The sequence below is a fragment of the Herpailurus yagouaroundi genome, unplaced genomic scaffold, assembly GCF_014898765.1.
Source record: "Herpailurus yagouaroundi ecotype Mexico unplaced genomic scaffold, PumYag 67700, whole genome shotgun sequence".
In the NCBI taxonomy this organism is placed as follows: domain Eukaryota; kingdom Metazoa; phylum Chordata; class Mammalia; order Carnivora; family Felidae; genus Herpailurus; species Herpailurus yagouaroundi.
The window spans coordinates 7,639,327-7,662,351 of record NW_024420499.1 but is presented as its reverse complement, the minus strand read 5'-3'; the positions used below and the strand labels follow the sequence as shown (position 1 = coordinate 7,662,351).

The window sequence follows — 23,025 nt, the reverse complement described above, 5'->3', positions numbered from 1 at the left end:
TCAACATTTGCAAATCAATCAACGTGATACATCACATTAATAAAAGATAAGAACCATATGATCCTGTCAATCGATGCAGAAAAGGCCTTTGACAAAATTCAGCACCCTTTTGTAATAAAAACCTTTGAGAAAGTTGGGATAGAAGGAACATACTTAAAGATCATAAAAGCCATTTATGAAAAGCCCACAGCTAATATCATCCTCAATGGGGAAAAACTTGAGAGCATTCCCCCTGAGATCAGGAACACGACAGGGATGTTCACTCTCACCGCTGTTGTTTAACATAGTGTTGGAAGTGCTAGCATCAGCAATCAGACAACAAAAGGAAATCCAAGGCATCAAAATTGGCAAAGATGAAGTCAAGCTTTCACTTTTTGCAGATGACATGATATTATACATGGAAAACCTGACAGATTCCACCAAAAGTCTGCTAGAACTGATACATGAATTCAGTAAAGTCGCAGGATACAAAATCAATGTACAGAAATCAGTTGCATTCTTATACACTAATAATGAAGCAACAGAAAGACAAATCAAGAAGCTGATCCCATTCACAATTGCACCAAGAAGCATAAAATACCTAGGAATAAATCTAACCAAAGATGTACAAGATCTGTATGCTGAAAACTATAAAAAGCTTATGAAGGAAATTGCAGAAGATATAAAGAAATGGAAAAACATTCTGTGCTCATGGGTTGGAAGAATAAATAGTTAAAATGTCAATACTACCCAAAGCTATCTACACATTCAATGCATTCCCAATCAAAATTGCACCAGCGTTGTTCTCAAAGCTAGAACAAGCAATCCTAAAATTCATATGGAACCACAAAAGGCCCTGAATAGCCAAAGTAATTCTGAAGAAGAAGACCAAAGCAGGAGGCATCACAATCCCAGACTTTAGCCTCTACTACAAAGCTGTCATCATCAAGACAGCATGGTATTGGCACAAAAACAGACACAGAGACCAATGGAATAGAATAGAAACCCCAGAACTAGACCCACAAAAGTATGGCCAACTCATCTTTGACAAAGCAGGAAAGAATATCCGATGGAAAAAAAGACAGTGTCTTTAACAAATGGTGCTGGGAGAACTGGACAGCAACATGCAGAAGAATGAAACTAGACCACGTTCTTACACCATTCCAAGAATAAACTCAAAATGGATAAAAGACCTGAATGTGAGACAGGAATCCATCAAAACACTAGAGGAGAAAGCAGGAAAAGACCTCTCTGACCTCAGCCGTAGCAATCTCTTACTTGACACATCCCCAAGGGCAAGGGAATTAAAAGCAAACATGAACTATTGGGACTTCATGAAGATAAAAAGCCTCTGCACAGCAAAGGAAACAATCAACAAAACTAAAAGGCAACCAACGGAATGGGAAAAGATATTTGCAAATGACATATCAGACAAAGGGCTAGTATCCAAAATCTATAAAGAGCTCACCAAACTCCACACCCAAAAAACAAATAATCCAGTGAAGGAATGGGCAGAAAACATGAATAGACACTTCTCTAAAGAAGACATCCGGATGGCCAACAGGCCCATGAAAAGATGCTCAACGTCGCTCCTCATCAGGGAAATACAAATCAAAACCACACTCAGATATGACCTCACGCCACTCAGAGTGGCTAAAATGAACAAATGGAGACTATAGATGCTGGGGAGCATGTGGAGAAACGGGAACCCTCTTGCACTGTTGGTGGGAATGCAAACTGGTACAGCCACTCTGGAAAACAGTGTGGAGGTTCCTCAAAAAATTAAAAATAGACCTACCCTATGACCCAGCAATAGCACTGCTAGGAATTTACCCAAGGGATACAGGAGTACTGATGCATAGGGGCACTTGTACCCCAATGTTTATAGCAGCACTCTCAACAATAGCCAAAATGTGGAAAAAGCCTAAATGTCCATCAACTGATGAACGGATAAAGAAATTGTGGTTTATATACACAATGGAGTACTATGTGGCAATGAGAAAGAACGAAATATGGCCCTTTGTAGCAACATGGATGGAACTGGAGAGTGTGATACTAAGTGAAATAAGCCATACAGAGAAAGACAGATACCATATGTTTTCATCCTTATGTGGATCCTGAGAAACTTAACAGAAACCCATGGGGGATGGAAAGGAAAAAAAAAGTGGTTAGAGTGGGAGAGAGCCAAAGCATAAGAGACTCTTAAAAACTGAGAACAAACTGAGGGTTGATGGGGGGTGGGAGGGAGGGAAGGGTAGGTGATGGGCATTGAAGAGGGCATCTTTTGGGATGAGCACTGGGTGTTGTGTGGAAATCAATTTGACAATAAATTTCATACATTAAAAAAAAGTTGAAACAATTTGAAGAAAATAATGATGGTATTAAGTTATTAAGTCAGAATAAAATAAACATCCATTAGTCCATGGTGATATAAACAAATCAGTAAATAAATAGGGGAGATGGTTATTTTTCCTTATAGAATTTCAATTAATACATATAGAAGCAATGAAAGAAATAAAAATCACTATTAGTAAACCCCATAGTAGTAACTGTCACCATCAAGAACAACTGATAAATACTAAAATTAGTGGACACAAGTATGATGAGAAACAGGATATTTGAATGGTCTCAATGTATCTTCCTATAAGATATTTATTAATTATAAAGAAGAGAATAGTAACTGTACAGTGAAGCATAGCAAACACCTTAAACCAAGTGATTGAGGTTAATAACACCAGTATTAAGACATAACAGCATTAGCTGTCTTCTGATATGATGCACTAAAAAGGGTACATCACTTCTGTCATATTCTTACCAAAAACACATAACCTGAGTCTAATCACATGAAATTATCCGACAAACCCCAATTAGGGACATTTTACAAAATAACTGCAATAAATAATAAATGCAATGTAGGATACTGGATTTGAACCTGGATCATAAAAACACATTAGTGGGACAAATGGAAAAAATCAAATAAGGTTGAAATTAGTCAATAGTACTGTGTCAATATTATTTTCTTGGTTTTTGAGAATTGTACTATGATTATAATAAAGTGTTAACACTAGGGGAGGCTGGGTGAAGGATATATGGTAACTCATGCTATTTTTGTGACTTTTCTGTAAATCTAAAATGTTTTATTTAAAAAAAAAAGCTCATTGTCCAAATTTTTATTACTACTCTGAACACTTTTCTTAGTTTATTACTCATTTATATTTCAGTTTCTATAAATTTTCTGGTTCACTCACATTTTTATTGAGTTATTGACTTTTGTACATTAAAATTATATACATTGTATTAAGGAAATTAGCTCTTTGTGCATGACAAATTATTTTCTAGTTTGTCTTTTGATTTTTTTTTTATGGTAGGCTTGTGTGTGTATGTATAGATGTTTTTAGTTGGTGATTTCTGCTGACCTGTGTGCAGAGAATAAATAGCAGCTAAGTGGCTTTAAGTCTTCTATGTAATCAAAAGACCACAGAATAGGAACAATACTTTATAAAAATGACTTTAAGAAACTGTTTCTTCTCTCCATTAAAAATTACATTTATTTAAAAATTTACATATGGTAAAATTTATCCTTTCCGGTATAGAATTCGAGTTTTGACAAATGCATACACTTAAGTAACTTATAATCAAGATACAGAAACCTTCCATTACTAAAGCAAATTCTTTGTGTTACCATTTTGTAATCAGTCTGCCAGTTTTAACCCCTGACATCCACTGATTTGTTTTCTTTCCTTATAGTTTTGCCTTTTCCAGAATATTATATAAATGGAATCAAACAGTAAGTAGCCTTTTGAGTTTGGCTTCTTTTACTTAGCAAAATACATTTGAGATTCATCCAAGTTGTTGCATGTATGACAGTTCATCATAGTTTTTATTGCTGAGTAGGATTCCATTGTATGGATATACCACAGTTTGTATATGCACCAGTTGAGGGACATCCTCTATTTTTATTTTCCTCTATTGTTAATGATCTGTAGGTCTAGTAAAGGGCAGAGGTGAGATTTTCCACTCAACATGAATAAGTTTCTTCTGAAAAGTCCAGCTTAGAATTATGTCCCTGGGTAATATGTGCAAGAGGTTATACCAGGATAACTTACTTCTTCCCCTTATACTATATTTAAAATTGAAGAGTTAATCCTAAGTGAGCAGTATATAAAAGGAATAGGAGTTTGTCCTGAGTACAGTTAGATGATATTCTCAGAGCAGGCCTGACAAATATTCTGGAAGCCAAGACATTTGTAGAGTACTAAAAACTTTTGTAATTAAAAAAAATAACTGAAAAAAAGTAAAAATCACCCCAAATCACACCACTTTAAAAATTTTGTAAAGCAGAAGTCCCCTTTCAGCCTTAATCTAATCCCACTTCCAAAAGGTTTACAGTTTGGTATGTATATTTCCCAGCTTTTTCCTAAATTTATTCAGAAATACCTGTATATACATATATTATACATATACAAATGCTTTTGTTTATAAAAATGCATTCACATGATACCATTTCTTGCTTTTTAAATTAGTACAAAATTCTGGACACCAAACAGATCAGAATGTATTCATACATATACCCCATTATTTTAATGGATGTACAGTATTCCACTAAATGAATGTATCATTATTTATTTATTTATTTTCCTATTGATGGACTGTTGGGTTTTATCCAATTTCTTTTTTTTGGTGACTTTGAGATATAATTCACATACATACAATTCATTACTTATAGTATATTCATAGAGTTGTACAATTATTATGACAATCAATTTTAGGACATTTAACCAACTTCTAAAGAAACCTCATACAATTCAGCTATCACCCTTAGCCCTGAGCAACCACTAATCCACTTTCTGTCTCTATATATTTACAAATTCCGGACACTTCATATAAATGGAATCATATAATTATACAGTCTTTTGTGACTGGCTTCTTTCATTTAGCATGTTTTCAGGGTTATTCCATGTTTATAGCATATATTAGAAATGTTCCTCTTATACTTTTTGAAAGAGTATGTAGGAATTTGTGTTAATTCTTCAGTGTTTGCTAGAATTTATCTGAGAAGCCATTTGAGCCTGGGGTTTTCCTTGTATTTTTTTAAGTTATTAATTAACCTCTTTACTTGTTACAGACATTTTCAGATTTTGTTTCTGATTGGTTTCAGTAGTTTGTGTTTCTAGGAATTTTTCCATTCCATCTAAGTTATCTAATTTATTGGTATATGATTGTTCATAGTGTTCCTTCATAATACTTTTTATTTCTAGAAGATTGATAGTAATGTTCTCTCCTTCACTTCTGATTCTAGTAATTTGAGTCTTCTTTTTTCCCTGGTCAATCTAGCAAAAATTTTGTCACTTTTGCTGATCTTTTTCTGGAACTAACCATTAGTTTCATTGACTTTCTCTAATGTTTTTCTATTCTCTGTTATTTATCTAATCTTTTTTATTCGTTCCTTTTGCTTGCTCTAAGTTTAGTTTGCTCCTCTTTTTGCAGTGTCTCAAGGTATAAAATGATATGTTATTGATATGTGATATTTTTTCTTGTTAAATATAGGCATTTGTGTTTATAAATTTCTCTCCAAGCATTGCTTTTGGTGCATCCCACATTTTGGTATGTTGTGTCTTCATTTTCATTCATCTCAAAGGATTTCTTAATTTCTCTTGTGATTTTTTACTTGACCCATTGGTCATTTAAAAGTGTGTCTACTTCATATTTCCAAGTTCCCCAACTTTCTGTTATTGGTTTCTAACTCAATTCCATGTAGTCAGAAGACATACTTTGCATGATTTCAGTCTGCTTAAATTTACTGAGGTTTGTTTTATGGTCTACGATATGATCTATCCTGAAGATATTTCATATGCCCTTGAGAAGAATGTGCATTCTGTTCTTGCTGGGTAGTGTTTTATAGATCACTTTAAGGTCTAGTTCATTATGGCATTGTTCGAGTCTTCTATTTCCTTGCTTATTATCTAATTGTTCTATTTTTCAAAATGGGGTACTAAATACCCCAATTCTTACTGTACACTTGTGTATTTCTCCCTTCATTTAGTTCAGTTTTTGATTCATGTATTTTGGTGCTCCATTATTAGGTACATATATAATTTTGCTCTTCCTGATGGGTCTACTCTTTTATCACTACAAGATGTCACTCTTTGTGTCTAATGACATTTTTTGTTTTAAAGTCTATTTTATCTGGTATTAGTACAGCCACTCCAGCTTTCTTATAGTTGCATTTGCCCGATAATTCTGTTTAACCTTCAATCTATTTGTATCTCCAAAGTGTAACCCCAACAAATAGCATAGAGGTGAATCTTGTGTGTTTTTCCCAGTCTGACAATCTCTGCCTTTAATTGGATTGTTTAATCCATTCATATTTATTGCTATTATTAATATAGGTGGACTTAAGATTGCCATTTTACTGTTTGCTTTTTATACGTCTCTGAGGTTTGTCTTTGTTTCTCTATTTATCCTTTGGCATTGAATATTTTCTAATTTAAGTTTCTTTAATAGTATTTTCAGTTATTTACATAGTGGTTGCTCTAGGGCTTACCATACAAATCTTAACTCAGTTGGCTTCAGATATATACAAACTAAATTCCAATGAGATATAAACACCTTATTCCTACATGAATCTATTCCTTTCCCCACTTTTTTATGGTATTATTGTTATACATATTACTTCTATATGTTATAAATCCAACAATACACTGTTATAATTATTATTTGATGAAATTTTATGTCTTTTAAAGAAGCTCAGAGAAGGAAGAAGAGAAAATATATATTTGTCATTTTTTTATATTAACTTTCTTATTTCCTATTTCTTTTCTTCACTTGTTCCTGTAGATTGGCGTTACCATCTGGAGTCATTTCTATAGTCCAATACAGCTTTGCTTCCACCCTATGTTCTGTTATTGGCAAATATATTGCATTTTTATGTGTTATAAACCCAATAATGAAACTATATACATATTGCTTTATACAACTGTTTTAAAAATCAATTAAGAGAAGGAAAAATGCATTTAGACTGTCCTTCCTAATTATGTAATTACCTTTACCCATACTATTTTTCTATATGTACAGATTTAAATTATTATCCAAAGTCACTGCTTTCTGCCTGAAGAACTTCCTTTACTGTTTCCTATAAGTCAGGTCTGCCAGCAACAACAGTTTTCGATGATGTGGGAAGGCTTATATTTTATCTTCATTTTCAAAAACAGCTTTATTGGATATAGGATTCTATATTGGCAGGTGTTTTCTTTGAGCACTTTGAATATGTTATCCCATTGCCATCCCCATTGTTTTTGATGAGAAGTTAGCAGTTAATCTGATTGGGGTTCTCTTGTAAGTGATGCTTCATTTTTCTCATGTTACTTTCAAGAGTTTCTCTTTGTCTTTGAGTTTTAGCACTTTTGTTATGATGGGTCTGTGGATTTCTTCTTTATCCTACTTGGGGTTTGTTGAAATTCTTGGATGTATAGGTGATGCTTCATCAAATTTGAGACATTTACAGCCATTATTTATTGGAATATGTTTTCTGCTTCTTTCTTCCTCTTCTCTTTTTCTTGTCCTCTCATTAAAAGTATGTTGGGGTGCTTAATGGTCTTACTCTCTGTTAAATTTTCTTCAGTTTTTTTCTTCCTGTTCTTCAGCTAAAATAATATCATCTCATTTAATCCTTACAACCCAGTGAGGTAAGTAGTATTATTATCCTCATTTTATAGATGAGAAAACTGAGGCTCAGATTAAGTGACTTGCCAAGGTCATGAAATGGTAAGTGTGGCTGTGAAGTTCAAACACAAGTCCAATTCCAAAGTTTGTACTACTTCCTCTATATCATATATTCTTTCTATTCTCCAGCAACTACAAATAACTGAGGGATTTAGGAATGACTGACTCTCTTCTGGAGAACACTTTCTTCCCACCCTTCTTTAGTACTGTTTGCTAGTATGTTCCTCTTCTAAAATTCATACACCTAATACATAACATACATTAGATATTGATTCAATGTTTATTGCTTTGAATTCAATGATTGCTCAATGGTAGCTAGCTTAATGACTATGAGAACATTAATATTTTGATCTAAATGCTTTCACTAGAAAAATATATAGCTTTTTGAAGACACTGATAACTTCATGGGGAAGCATTCGTTAAATGTATGGACTAACTTATGAAACAACCTATTGTCACTGCTGACAGTTCTTACTCAACAGCATTTGTTGATGTTTATGCCTGGGGTCTTGGTCATTTATTTACTGGTGGATATAAAGAAGGATAAATGAGCTCTAGTAAATAAATATTTCAACATGTAATTAGTTTTTTAGTTCTGCATATAGGAGGCAACCTTGGAAAGAATGTTATATTTAGGGACAAATATTTAAGACCCCAGATGAATTATAAAGATTTTTTAAATCCTTGGAAATAATCTTTTGTAATTTATCCTGAGAAAATGATACTCTTTGTACCCTACACTTCATACTTGCCATATGTCTGTCCTATATAGTCTTTGATTATAAAAAATGTTTCCTACCAATTTGTTCTGAAACAGAGGGGGATTATCTTAGATTTTTCTCTCCCTCAGTTAGTTTCTCTTCTTCAAATCCAAGCAAATTGCTATCTATACACAAATCCCAGATCCAAGATTCTGATGCAAGAAAGACCTCCTGGGACTCACCATCTATATATCTTTTAGCTACCACTGATTTCTGTAGTGTTATCTGTAGCAGATGATATGAGAGAAGCAGCCTGGAGATCTGACCGTTGTTTTTTGTTCTTTCCAAATTCTATCACCAATATTTTCCCACGTAGTTTATATCCATTTACTAGATGCAATGCTTGCTGTGCTAGCTCCTTATCTAAAAGAGAAAGAAAAAAGCATCAATTTACATAGGGCTTAGTAATTCAATTCTATTCCAAGTCTAGTTTATGTTGTTTTGCCTTGGAGTTAAATATAGGCTACAAGCCTATATAGTTCTTAATTTTATTATCTTTTCCATAATCTCAAATTTGTGTAACTCAGCAAGATTAAACTAATGGCTAAGAATGACAATAAAAACTTAAAATGATGTTTGAATGTCTCCTAACACAAAGATAAAGGTAAAGAAACAAGAATATAGACAGTGTGACAAAGCTATAACCAATAATCTATAAACCTCTTAGATAACAGTATTATGATAATGAAACCATTTTCAAAATGGACGACACAAATAAAAGATGTTATCATGGTACTGAGGACATTTTGCTTTTTTCTTTTGATGGGAGAGTGGGAGCCCTCATTGGAATAAATAAGTTTAAGAAATCTTATAGGCATATGGATACTTGAGGTGTGAGTATACAGTGTATAGCAAGGATAGCAGGAGTTTTCAACTTTCAACTGTTTTTAACAGTCTCAGAGCCTGTATGTAGAAAATTTAGAAGTGGAATTATTGCCCAGAGTCTGTGAAATCATAAGTAGACAAGCAATGTCTTTAGACTAAACCAATTTATGTCTCACATATGTATATACTACAAATTTTCAAATGTTATACTGCTGTTATAAAACAGCTATACACCTTAAAGTACTGACTTTATAAAATATTTTTATTATATATTTTTCAATTAATGGATCATATTAGCTTGGGGTCAATGAAAAATATTTTAAGTTTAAAAGGGGTCCTCCCACAAAAGGACTGAAAACCGCTAGTGTAGAGGATCCACAAACCTTAACAAGATAGGAAAAATAGTTTAATCTAAAGAAGTTAATTCTTTTAAAAAAAATTTTTTTTTCAACGTTTATTTATTTTTGGGTCAGAGAGAGACAGAGCATGAACGGGGGAGGGGCAGAGAGAGAGGGAGACACAGAATTGGAAACAGGCTCCAGGCTCTGAGCCATCAGCCCAGAGCCTGACGCGGGGCTCGAACTCCCAGACCGCGAGATCGTGACCTGGCTGAAGTCGGACGCTTAACCGACTGCGCCACCCAGGCGCCCCTAAAGAAGTTAATTCTAAAGAAGCAGAGGGGAGTTTGGTATGGCTTATGTGTAAAAGCACTTGCCTATACATAGATTACTAGGCTGTTTATAAGTAATGGTAGTTAGGGATAATGAAAGGTAGAGCTCCTACCCAGCTTCCACCAGAAAAGACAGTCTGGTCTGCTATAGAAAATGAAATTCCTGTATTATTGTTCTCTTTTAATTATGATACTGAGATCAAGTAGTAAGATGGAAACAATAGTTAAAGGAATTTATCATCACCCCCTAGTAAATTATGAATTACTAGTGAATTAGCATGTTAACATATAATCTCTTAGTCCTAAAGGAATAGGGCATACTAGGGTATTCTACCAGAATACCAATATATTAATAAGTAATATAATCTGAACTAGAAATACCATCATCAGCAAAGGGAAGGTCCATTTTGATAGAGTGAGAAGGGAAGTGCTATGACTGGAGAAACCTGAGGACAATGGGATAAGGCGGTCATGCACTGTCAGTGGAGGAGAGGAAGCATAGGAGGGAGGGTGGAAGAACACTGAAAACATATTTTCCTTACTTCTCTTTCCTTCTTCCCATGTGCTTGTTCAAGCATATGCTTCTCATGTGATATGAAGAAATCAAAGGGCTGTATCTAAATTAGAGAGGGTATAAATAGTCTCTAATGAACTGATGCTACAATTAATTATCCAGATAAAGCTACTTACTGGGAAAGGTGATAAAAGCTTGCCCCCTCATTCGTCCAGTCATCATTCGGAATTGAATTGGTGGTCCTTTTTTCTCCTGGAACCGAGCAAACAATGAGACAAGGTCTCTTTCGGTCACCCGAGGGCTAAGGTTCTTCAGGTATAACACCTAATGTAAACCGAGGATCAACAGAAATAGCACATGAGGGAGGTAAGGCAACTATTTCACTGTAGCAAGAATTAGTTTCAGATAAAGATGGCAGATTGAATACATGCATCTAATTTTACTCCCTCCAGAAAACTCTCTAAAACTATAGGGCCTTTTTTTTTTTTTAAACACAAACCCACGAGGTCAGAAAGAACGAGGAAAGGAGGCAATAGCAGCAGTACTCTGGAAGCTGGAAAATAATTAGATAAGTGTACTCAAGAAAGCTGAATCTTAAACCAGAAGTGGGGAAATCCAGGAACTAACCCAAACTACACCTAAGAATCCACAAACAGTTTAGGAACTGAAAGCTTCAGGTACCTCTGAAAATGAGGTAAAGGGATGAGATTAAGATAAGGTGGGAAGGTTGAAAGTTGCTTAAAAAACAACTAGATCTTGAAAGATCCTCCCCTAGCTACTGGAGAAAGGCCAACCCCAATCATGGTGAATACTGGTAGCTCATTTTCTAAATACGGGGAATGTCAGGCACAGATGAGGGTGTAAATACTATATCTGAACACAAGAAGACTAAGAGAAATAATGCACACTAAATATGATTAGCCCCAAGAGAAAAGATTTAAAAAAATACTGATTTGGGATGGGGAATTTCTCCAACAAATGGACCAGCCAGATGACTTTAAAGTGAAGCTAAAAGTCAGCAAGGCCACTCAGGTGCTTAGAGCTTCCAATCTGCTTTTTGGCACCTACTCATATATATAGGCACAGATTACCCGGATCTGGTATCTACTGTATCTGTGGGAAGCCTCTAATGTGAAAGAGAGAACAGAACAAACAAACAGAAATGAAAGCAAATGAAAAAGAAAACAGACCATGCAAGGAAGAAAACTTCAAAAAAACGTCACTAGTACCCTCAGAGAAAGGAGACAATATTCTATTAGGAATGGGATGCTATAAAACACACACACACACACACACACACACACACACACACACACACACACATTCAAGAAAACAAAAAAGAGCCCTCGAAAGCAAATAAATTTAAGTTCTTATCAGCTTAAAATAGATTGTTATGTTTTAAGGAAACCCCATTGTAACCCCAAAGAAAAGACCTATAAAAGATAAACAAAAGGAAAAAAAGGAAAAATACATTAGTACAAAAAATCAATGAAACAAAAAGGAAGACATCAAGAGAGGAAAAGAGGGACAAAAGAACTACAAGACAGAAAACAAATAATAAATGATGATAGTAAGTCCTTACCAATAATTACTTTACATGTAAGTATTTTAAACTCCCTAATCAAAGACACAAGAGTGGTTGAATGATTAAAAAAACAAGATCCAAGTATAATCTGTCTACAAGAAACTCACTTTATATTTAAGGGCACATATAAACTAAAAATGAAAGGATAGAGAAAGATATTCTATAAAAATGATAACCAAAGAAAGCAGGGTTGGCCATGTGTATATCAGATGAAATAGACTTTAAGTCAAAATTGTCACAAGAGACAAAAATGGGCATTATATAATGACAAAAGGGTTAATTTACCTAGAAGATATAACTATAAATAAATATGCACCCAACATCAGAGCACCTAAATATATGAAGCAAACAGTGAGAAGTGAAAGGAGAAATACACAGCAATACAATACTAGGAGATTTCAATACCTTACTTCCAACAGCAGAAGGAAAACTAGAAATTTCACAAATATGTGGAAGGAAACTAAATGTCATACTTTTAAGCAACCAATGGGTCAAGGAAGAAATCAGAAGGGAAATTATAAAATATCTTGAGACAAATGAAATCAGAAGATAACAATATTTATGGGATACAGCAAGAGCAGAACTAAGAGGGAATTTCATAGTGATAAATGCCTACATTAAAAAAGAAGATCTCATGGGGCACCTGGGTGGCTCAGTCAGTTAAGCGTCAGACTCTTGATTCTGGCTCAGGTCATGATCTCATGGTCGTGAGATTTAGCCCTAGCTCGGGTTCTGTCCTAGCCCTAGCTCGGGTCCTTCTCCCTCTGTCCCTCCCTTGCTCATGCTCACGTGTTCTCTCTCTCTCTCTCTCTCTCTCTTTCTCTCAAAAACAAAAACAAAAAGTCTTAGAGATGCCTGGCTTAGTTGGTGGAATGTGTGACTCTTGATCTCAGGGTCTTGAGTTCAAGCCCCACCTTGGGCAGTTGAACCCACTTAAAAAATAAAATAAAGGGGTACCTGGGTGGCTCAGTCGGTTAAGTATCTGGCTCTTGATTTCACCTCAGGTCATGATCTCACGGTTGGTGAGTTTGAGCCCCACATCATGCTCTGTGCTGACAGCGTGGAGCCTGCTTGGGGATTCTCTTTCTCCCTCTCTTTCTGCCCCTCCCCTTGCTCGTGTGCTCTCTCTCAAAATAAACAAGTAAACTTAAAAAAAAAAAAAAAAATATATATATATATATATATATATATATAAATAAAATAAAATAAGATTTCAAATAAACAACTTAACTCTACAATTAAGCAACTAGGAAAAGAAGCAAACTAAGTCCAAAGTTAGTAGAAGGAAAGATATAAAAACTAAAGCAGAAATAAACAAAGGAGATTAGAAAAACTAGAAAAAAATCAACTAAACTAATAGCTGGCTTTTTAAAAAGAGCAACAAAATTGACTGCCTTTGGCTAGGTAGAGGAAAAAAGAGGGAAGACTCAAATAAAATCAGAAAAAAAAAAGAGGAGATGTTATAACTGATGCCACAGAAAAAGAAAGGATTACAAGAGACTACTATGAACAACTGTATGCCAACAAATTGGATAACGTAGAAAAGGATAAATTCGGGGCGCCTGGGTGGCGCAGTCGGTTAAGCGTCCGACTTCAGCCAGGTCACGATCTCGCAGTCCGTGGGTTCGAGCCCCGCGTCAGGATCTGGGCTGATGGCTCAGAGCCTGGAGCCTGTTTCCGATTCTGTGTCTCCCTCTCTCTCTGCCCCTCCCCCGTTCATGCTCTGTCTCTCTCTGTCCCAAAAATAAATAAACGTTGAAAAAAAAATTAAAAAAAAATGTTTAAAAAAGAAAAGGATAAATTCTTAGAAATGTACAACCTACCAAGACTAAATCATGAATAAATAGAAAATCTAACGAGATTTATAACTAGTAATGAGATTGAATCAGTCTTCAAAAACCTCACAGCACAGAAAAGCCCAGGACCAGATGGCTTCATGGGTGAATTCTACCAAACACTTAAAGAATTAATATCAATCCTTCTAAATGTTTACACTAACAATGAAAGTATCAATCCTTCTAAATGTTTACACCCTAACAATGAACTGCATGAAAAGGAAATAAGAAAAAAGCCAATCCCATTTACAATAGTATCAAAAAGAATAAAATGCTCAGAAATAAACGTAACCATGGAGCTTAAAGACTTGTACACAGAAAACTACATAACATTGATGAAAGAAATTGAAAAAGACACAAATAAATGGAAAGCTATCCCATATTCATTGACTGCAAGTACTATCAAAATGTTCATACTACCCAAAGTGATTTACTGATTCAATATAATCCTTATCAAAATCCCAATGTCAATTTTTATGGAAATAAAAAAATCCTCAGATGCATATGGAATCATAAGAGATCCCAAGTAGACAAAATAATCTTGAGGAAGAAGAACAAAGCAGGGGGCATCATATTTCCTAATTTCAAGCTACAGTAATCAAAACAGCATGGTACTGGCATAAGAAACAAACATATTGACCAATAAAACAGAATAGGGAGCCCAGAAATAAACCACATATTTATGGTACACTGATCTTTGACAAGGGGGCCAAGAATACACAATGGTAAAAAGATAGTCTCATAATAAATGGTGTTGAGAAAACTGGATACCCACAGCAAAAGAATTAAAGTAGATGCTTAACTCACACCACACATAAAAATCAACCCAAAATGGATTCAAAATTTTAAAATAAGACCTGAAACTCCAAAAACTCCTAGAAGAAAAATTAGAGAAAAAATCTTCTGGACAATGATGTTGGCAATGACTTCCTGGATATGACATCAAAGCACAAGCAACAACAAAAGCAAAAATGAACAAGTATGATTAGAACTAAAAACCTGTACAGCCAAAAAAAATCAGCAAAATGAAAAAGCAAGGCACAGAATAGGAGAAAATATTTGCAGATCATATATCTGATATCTGATAAAGGATTAATATCTAAAACATATAAGGGACTCCTGAAATGCAATAGCAAAACAAAACAAAACAAAACAATAAACCCCAAATAACCCAATTTTAAAAACGGGCAAAAGACCTGAATAGTAATTTCTTCAAAAATGACATACAAATGGCCAACAGGTATATAAAAAGATGCTCAATATTACTAACTATCAGGAAAATGGAAATCAAAACCTCAATGAAATACCACTTCACATCTGTTAGGATGGCTATTAATAACAACAACAACAAAAAGTAAGTGTTGGTGAGGATATGGAGAAATTCTAAGCCTTATATGCTATTGGTGGGAATGAAATCAGTATAACCACTATGGAAAACAGTATGGAGGTTCCTCAAAAAATTAAAAGTAGAACTAACATACAATCCTGCAATCCCACCCCTGGGTATATACCCAAAAGAACTGGAATTGGGATCTGGAAGAACTATCTGCATTCCCTTGTGCAGTGCAGCATTATTTACAATAGCAAAGACATGGAAACAACCTAAATGTCCACTGACAGATGAATGGATAAAGAAAATGTGTATAAATACAATGGAATATTATTTGGCCTTTTAAAAAAAGAAAATCTTTTCATTTGCTACAACATAAACTTGGAAGACACTATTCCAAGGGAAATAAACAAAACACAGAGGAAATACTACATGATCCCATTTATATCAGGCATCCAACACAGCCAAACTCATAAAAGCAGAGTAGAATCATGTTTACTGTGAGGCTGGGAGGAGGGCTAACTGGGGAGATGTTCATCAAAGATGTTCATGCAAGATGAATAAATCCTATAGATCTACTGTACAGCATGGTGCATATAGTTATCAATACTGTATCAGATACTTAAAATTTATTAAGAGGGTAGATCTTATGTTAAATGTTATGATAAAACAAAGGAGGAGGAAGGAAATTTCTAGAGGTGATGGTTAAGTTTAGGGCATTGTATATGGTGATAGTTTCATGGTGTACATTTATTTTCAAACTCATCAAGATTCATACATTAAATATGTACAGCTTTACTGGATGTTGTAAGTGATGAATCACTAAATTTTACTCCTGAAAACAGTATTACACTATATTTTAACTAGAAAGTAAATAAAAAATTGACAAAAAAATGCAAAATAAATATGTACAGCTTTTTCAAATGTCAATCATTCTTCAATTAAAAAAAGACAGCCAAGGAAATGAAGGACTAGTACACTGAAGACCACAAAACATTGCTAAAAAAAATTAAAGAAGACACAAATGCAAAAATGTCCCATGTTCATGGACTGGAAAACAATATTGTTAAAATTTACACACTACCTAAAGTGATCTACAGATTTAATGCAATTCCTATCAAAATCCCAATAGTTTTTATAGGAATAGAAAAAAACAATCCTAAAATTCATATGGAACCACAAGAGACCCCAAATAGCCAAAGCAATCGTGAAAAATAAGAAACAAACTGGAGGCCTCTCACTTAATTTTGAAACATATTACAAATCTACAGTAATCAAAAGAGCAAACTAGCATAAAGACAGTTATATAGACCAATGGAAGAGAATAGAACCCAGAAATAAACTCACACATATACAGTCAACTGATCAACAGAGGGGCAAGAATACATAATTTGGAAAAGATAGTTCCTTCAACAAATGGTGCTGGGAAAAGTTGGTATCCACATGCAAAATAACAAAACTGGACTCTTATTTTATACCACACACAAAAGTCAACTCAACTGAATTCAGTCAAAATCCAGTGAACTGAATATTACATGAGAAGCACAGGCAGCAAAAGCAAAAATAAAGTGGGACTACCTCGACTGAAATACTTCTGTACAGCAAAGGAAACAATCAGCAAAGTGAAAAGGCAACCAACAGAATGGAAGAATATATTTATAAACCAAATATCTTATTAGAAGTTAATATCTAAAATATATAAGGAACTCTTACAACTCAACAGCAAAAAGACAGATAACCCAATTAAAAAAAAAAACACGCAAGGGGCACCTGGGTGGCTCAGTCAGTTGAGCAACCGCCTCCTGCTTTCAGGTCAGGTCATGATCTCACGGGTTCATGAGATTGAGCCCCACATTGCAATCTGGGCTGACAGCATGAAGCCTGCTTGGGATTCTCTTTCTCCCTCTCCCTCTGCCCCTCTGCTGCTCACTCTATCGCTCTCAAAAATATATAAACATTAAAGAATAAAAAATTTTTAAAATGGGCAAAAGACCTAAATAGACATTTCTTCGAAGAACACATACAGGAAATAATTTGGCAAGGATGTACACAAATTGGAATTCCTGTACACTATTGGCAGAATGTAAAATGGTGCAGCCACTATGAACAGTATGGAGGTGCTACAAAAAATTAAAAATAGAACTACCACATGGTCCAGCAATCCCACTTCCAGATACTTATCCAAAAGAATTAAAATCAGAATATCAAAGAGATATCTGAACACATATGAAAACAATGTTCACAATAGCCAAGAGGTGGCAATATCCATCATGGATGAGTGGATAAAGAAGATGTGGTATACACATACAATGGAATACCATTCATCCAGAAAAAGGAAGAAAATCTGGTCATATGCTACAACATGGATGAATCTTGAGTGCATTATGCTAAATGCAATAAGCCAGTCACAGAAGGACAAATACTACATGATTTCACTTATATGTGGTTATCTATAGTAGTCAAACTCATTGAAGCAAAAGTAGAATGGTGGTTGTCAGGGGCTGAAGGGAGAGGGAAATGGGGAGTTGCTATTCAATACTTATGAAGTTCAGTCATGCAGGATGAAAAGTTCTAGAGATGTGCTGGACAACATTGTGCCTATAGTTAACAACACTGTAACGTATACTTAAAATATTGTTAAGAGGGTAGATCTCAAGTTACATTATTGTTAACAGGGTAGATCTCAAGTTACATGTGTTTTACTACAATAAGATGGAAGAAAAAAATCTCTATATGTTAGCTAGGATAAACTATAACCTTTACAGTTTAATGGAACTTGAGAAGAATTCAGAGAAAAGCGGCATAAGCAAAGAGCTAGAAAATAGAGCCCACTTAAATGAGTTAACCACTAAAACACAAATAAATATATTAAACGTTATATAATAAGAGTCTCTTTGTGTCTCAAAGACTTTAGAAGCTGGATATTGCATATTTAGATTTAACTACACTTGTATCATAAAGGCAAAGGCACAGATTGACTGACTTGTGATTCACTTAAGTAATTTCAGGTGATCTAGAGTTTTGGCTCTGAAATACTTATCATAAAAGCATCATCAAATTAAATAACCATAGAAAGGAGTATGTGAAACATACTGCAAGTTTCTCACCAAGTAGGAAAGATCCATACTAAGATGGCTCCCTTTGATATGAACATTTTTTAAAAATCAAGATGACTTCTGGTAGACGTGGCTTGGTCACTTCTTGCTTGGATGCATCTTCTCTGCTCCAAACACACACACACACACACACACACACACACACACACACACACACACAGATATGTATGAACATATCACCAACATACATATATATTCACACACACAGGTATGTATGTATGTACGTATCACCAACATACATATATATTCACACACACACACGAACACGCGCGCACACACACACACACACACACACACACACACACACACAAAGAAAGATACAGCTAGGCTCAAAAACAAGATTACCATTTCTGTGAAACAGAAAAACAGATACTCCAAGTGATAGTACAGGATGAAACTTCCTGGCATCCCTCTGCAATATACAGTTCTGTTTTGCATGTTTTGAACTTTACATAAATAGTATAAAACTGTATGCATTTTTATGCAGGTATCTGTTTTAAATTTTTAAAAAGTACATTATTTTTTAGAACAGTTTTAGATTTACAGAAAAACTGAGACGGTAGTACAAAGAGTTCCCACATACCCCACACCCAGTCTCCCCTATAATTAACATCTTACATTGCCATGGTGCATTTGTTAAAATGAATGAATGAATGAATATTGATACCTTATTATTAACCAAAGGCCATAGTTTATTTAGATTTCCTTAGTTTTTCCCTAATATCCTTTTCTTGTTTCAGGATTCCATCCAGGTTACCACAGTACATTTAGTTTTCATGTGTCTTTAGGCTCCTCTTGGTTGTGGCAGTTTCTCAGACTTCTTGTTTTTAATGATCTTGACAGTTTTGAGGAATCCTGGTCAGGTATTTTGTAGGATGGCCCACTACTATATATATATATATTTTTTTTTTTGGTGTTTTTCTCATGTTAGATTGGGGTTATGGATTATGAGAAGGAAGACCAGAGAGGAAAGTTCAATTTTGAACATATCACATCAAGTATGCATACTATCATCGTGATTAATGACTGTTGATGTTGGCCTTGAACAACTGGCTGAGGCAGTGTTTGTTAGGTTTCTACGCTGCAATATTAGTCTTTTTTTCTTGCCTTTCCATACTGTACTCTTTGGAAATAAGTCACTCAATACCTCAAAACTAAGAAGTGGAAAGTTATGCTCCCCCAGTTTGAGATGGAGCATCTATGTAAATTATTTAAAATTCTTCTGTGTGGGATATTTATCTTATCTCCCCCAGTTATTTGATTTACTCAATCATTTTATTATCAGTATGCAGTCATAGTTATTTATCCTATACTTTAGGTTATAATCCAATATTAATTCACCTAGTTTGTTGCACAAGTTGTTCCAGCTTTGGTCACTGGAAACTCTTTCAGTTGGCTCTTGTGCTCCTTTGGCATATTCCCAACAATGTTTTTATGTTGTTGTTTTCAGCACTTTCTTACTTTCTGTCACTACAAAATGTTCAAGGCTCATCTTGTACATTTCCTGCCCCACTACTAGAATCAGTCATATCTCTAAGGAGTCCTGGTTCCTTTTACAAGAGAATGGTATTACAAACTAAGATTTGGGCACTGAACATGCTTGTTGCCAATGGAGTATCACTTCATTTAGACCCTCTCAGATGACAGAGAAAAAATTATGCTTATACTAACCTGTGTATATATACATATCTATAAATATTTTATCTATAATCATCTATATCTATACTAAGCTAAACATGATTTCATGCTGTTGTCTCCAACTCTAAACCATTATATGGATCATTCTAGCTTCTTTTCTTTGCTTGTCTGTGAATTCTACCAGTGAGAAACCTGGCTCCCACCACCTGCCATCCATTTACTTAATTGCTCCATTTCATTATACATGTGTATCAGTATCAGGATTGTTAACCAGTACCCTCATGAGACACAACCTTATTAACTAGGGTACAGTGATTATGTGCAACCTTATTAACTAGGGTACAGTGACTTCTGTTTTTAGTCTTCTAGACTCCACATATTTCCAAAGATATTTAAGTCAGCATCTTTCACCCACATACCTTCATTGAGGTTGCTTCATATATCTGTAAGATTGTCTTGTCATAGTCTTCATTCTTTCCCGGGGTTCCCCAATCTCTCAAATGATTTTTTAATATTTGTATACATTAAGGGTCACTCTTCATGCTGTACAGTTTTATGGGCTTTGACAAATGCATATCTTGCATCCACCATTACATTATCTTATCAAATAACTTTACTGCCTTAAAAATGCTGTGCTTCCCCTATTTCTCTCTTCTCCAACCCCCTGAACTCCTGGCAACCATTGGTCATTTACTATCTCTACATTTTTGTGTTTTCTGTAATGTCACATAATTGGAATCATACAGTATATAGTCTTTTAATACTGGCTTTCACTTATTAATATATTTATAGTTCCTCTGTGCCTTTCTGTGGCTTGTCAGCTCTCTTTATTGACGAATTATATCCCACTGTATAGATGCAGCACAGGTGAATGTATCCATTCATCTACTGAAGGACATTCTAATTGCTTCCAGTTTTTGGAAATTATGAGTAAAACTGATAAACATTCACATGCTGGTTTTTGTATAAATATAGGTTTTCAAATCAATTGGGTAAATAACAGCGTAATTACTGGATTATACGGTAAAACAATGTTTAGCTTTGTGAGACTGCTGAACTGACTTCAAAGAAGTAACATTTTCTATTCTCACCAGCCATGAGTAGGAGTTCCTGTTGCTCATCATCCTCAATAGCATTTAGTATTGTGAATTTTAGCCATTCTAATAGGTGTGTAATGGCATCTCACTGTTTTATTTTGCAATTCCCTGATGACAGCGATGATGAGCTGCTTTTCATATGCTAATTTGACATGTATATAACTTCTTTGGTGAGGTGACTGTTCTTACATTTTGCCCATGTTTTAATTGGGTTGTTTGTTTCACTACCATTGACTTCCATGTCTGTGAAAAAGACAAAGTGTCTCAAAGACATGTCTTTGTATTTTGGATGAAAGTCCTTTATTAGAAATGTTTTACAAATATTTTCTTCTAGTCTGTGGCTTGGCTTTTGATTTTCTTAAAAGTGTCTTTCACAAAACAGAAGTTTATAAATTTAATAAAGTCTGATTTATCAATTTTTTTTCTTTCACAAATTATGCTTTTGGTGTTGTGTCTATAGATGCATCACCAAACACAAGGTCATTTAGATTTTCTATTTTCTTCTATAAGTGTTATAGTACTGTGCTTTACATTAGGTCTATGACCTATTTTGAGGTCATTTTTTGAGACCTCATTTTTGAGATCTCATTTTGAGATCTGTGTTTAGATTCCTATTTTGCATGTAGATAACCAGTTTGTTGTTTTAGCATAATTTGTTGAAAAGACTACCCTTTCTTCATTGAACTGCCTTTGCTCCCTTGTCAAAGATTACTTCATTATATTTGTGTGAATCTATTTCTGGAGTCTCTATTCTGCTCAGTTGATCTATGTCTTTTTTTCACCAGTACCACCCTTTTTGATTATAGTAAATCTCAAACATGGAGTATTAGTCCTCCAACCTTGCTCTTCTTCAGTATTATGTTGGATATTCTGGGTCTTTTGTCTTTCCACATAAACTTATAATCAGTTGGTCTATATCTACAAAATAGCTTGCCAGGATTTTGTTGGGATTGTGTGGAATCTACATATCAATTTGGGTACAACTCACTTGTTAACAGTGTTAAGTCTTGCAATCCATGAACATAAATATCTCTGCATTTATCATCTTCTTTAATTTTTCATCAGAGTTTTATAGTTTTCTGTACATAGATCCTGTACATATTCTGTTAGATTTATACGTATTTTACTTTTTGTGGTGCTTTTGTAAACAGCATTGAGTTTTAAATTTAAATTTCAATTGTTCATTTCTCGGTGTACAGAAAAGCAATTGGCTTTTGCATATAAACCTTGTATCCTCCAACCTTGCTATATTGCATTTATTAGTTCCCATAGTTCTTTCACATTGTTGTTATTGATTCTTCGGAATTTTCTACATAGACATACATGTCATCTGTGAAAAAAGACAATTTTTTTTTTCTTCTCAATCTGTGTGCTGTTTCTTTTCTTATTGCAGTAGTTAGCATTTCTAGTACAATACTGAAAAGAAGCAGGGAGAGGGTACATCTTTGTCTTATTCCTGATCAAAGGGGAAAGCACCCAGTTCCCCACCATTAAGTATGTTAGCTGTAGGGTTTTGTAGATATTAAGGAGGTTGAGGGTATTTCTTTCTATTCCTAGTTTGCTGAGAGTTTTTGTCATGAATGAGTTTTCATTTTGTCAAATGCCTTTTCTACATCAATTGAAATAATTATATAATTTTTCTTTAGTTTGTTGATGTGGTAGATTATATTAATTGATTTTCAAATGTTGAATCAGCCATAGACACCTCGAATAAATCTTGCTTGATCATGAAATATAATTATTTTTATACCTGTTGGATTTCATTTCCAAATATTTTAATTTTTCAATCAAACTATTTTTATTTTCCTAAAATTTAAGATTTTTCTCTGTGCTCTGAGAGATATTGATCTGTAGTTTTGCTTTATTTAATGATTTTATCTGGTTTGGGTATTAAGCTAAGGCTGGTTTCATAAAATGAGTTAGAAAGTTTCTATTTTGTGGAAAAGATTATAG

The 23,025-nt window shown here is 34.4% G+C and overlaps 1 protein-coding gene across 5 annotated transcripts in view; it reads right to left on the bottom strand.

The window, feature by feature from the left end:
- Positions 1-5,054: 5,054 nt before the first annotated feature.
- Positions 5,055-23,025, bottom strand: part of RBM41 (RNA binding motif protein 41) — a 62,745-nt gene continuing 44,774 nt past the window's right edge. For 4 of the 5 annotated variants that reach the window (XM_040468467.1, XM_040468466.1, XM_040468468.1 and 1 more), the window contains 2 exons: positions 10,648-10,795; positions 5,055-8,825 (listed from right to left, as the gene is read on the bottom strand). In XM_040468467.1, coding sequence (XP_040324401.1) covers positions 8,659-8,825; positions 10,648-10,795 — 315 coding nt within the window. In that variant the 3' untranslated portion in view covers positions 5,055-8,658. The remainder of the gene's footprint in view (positions 8,826-10,647; positions 10,796-23,025) is intronic. The other variant, XM_040468465.1, reaches the window with a different exon arrangement.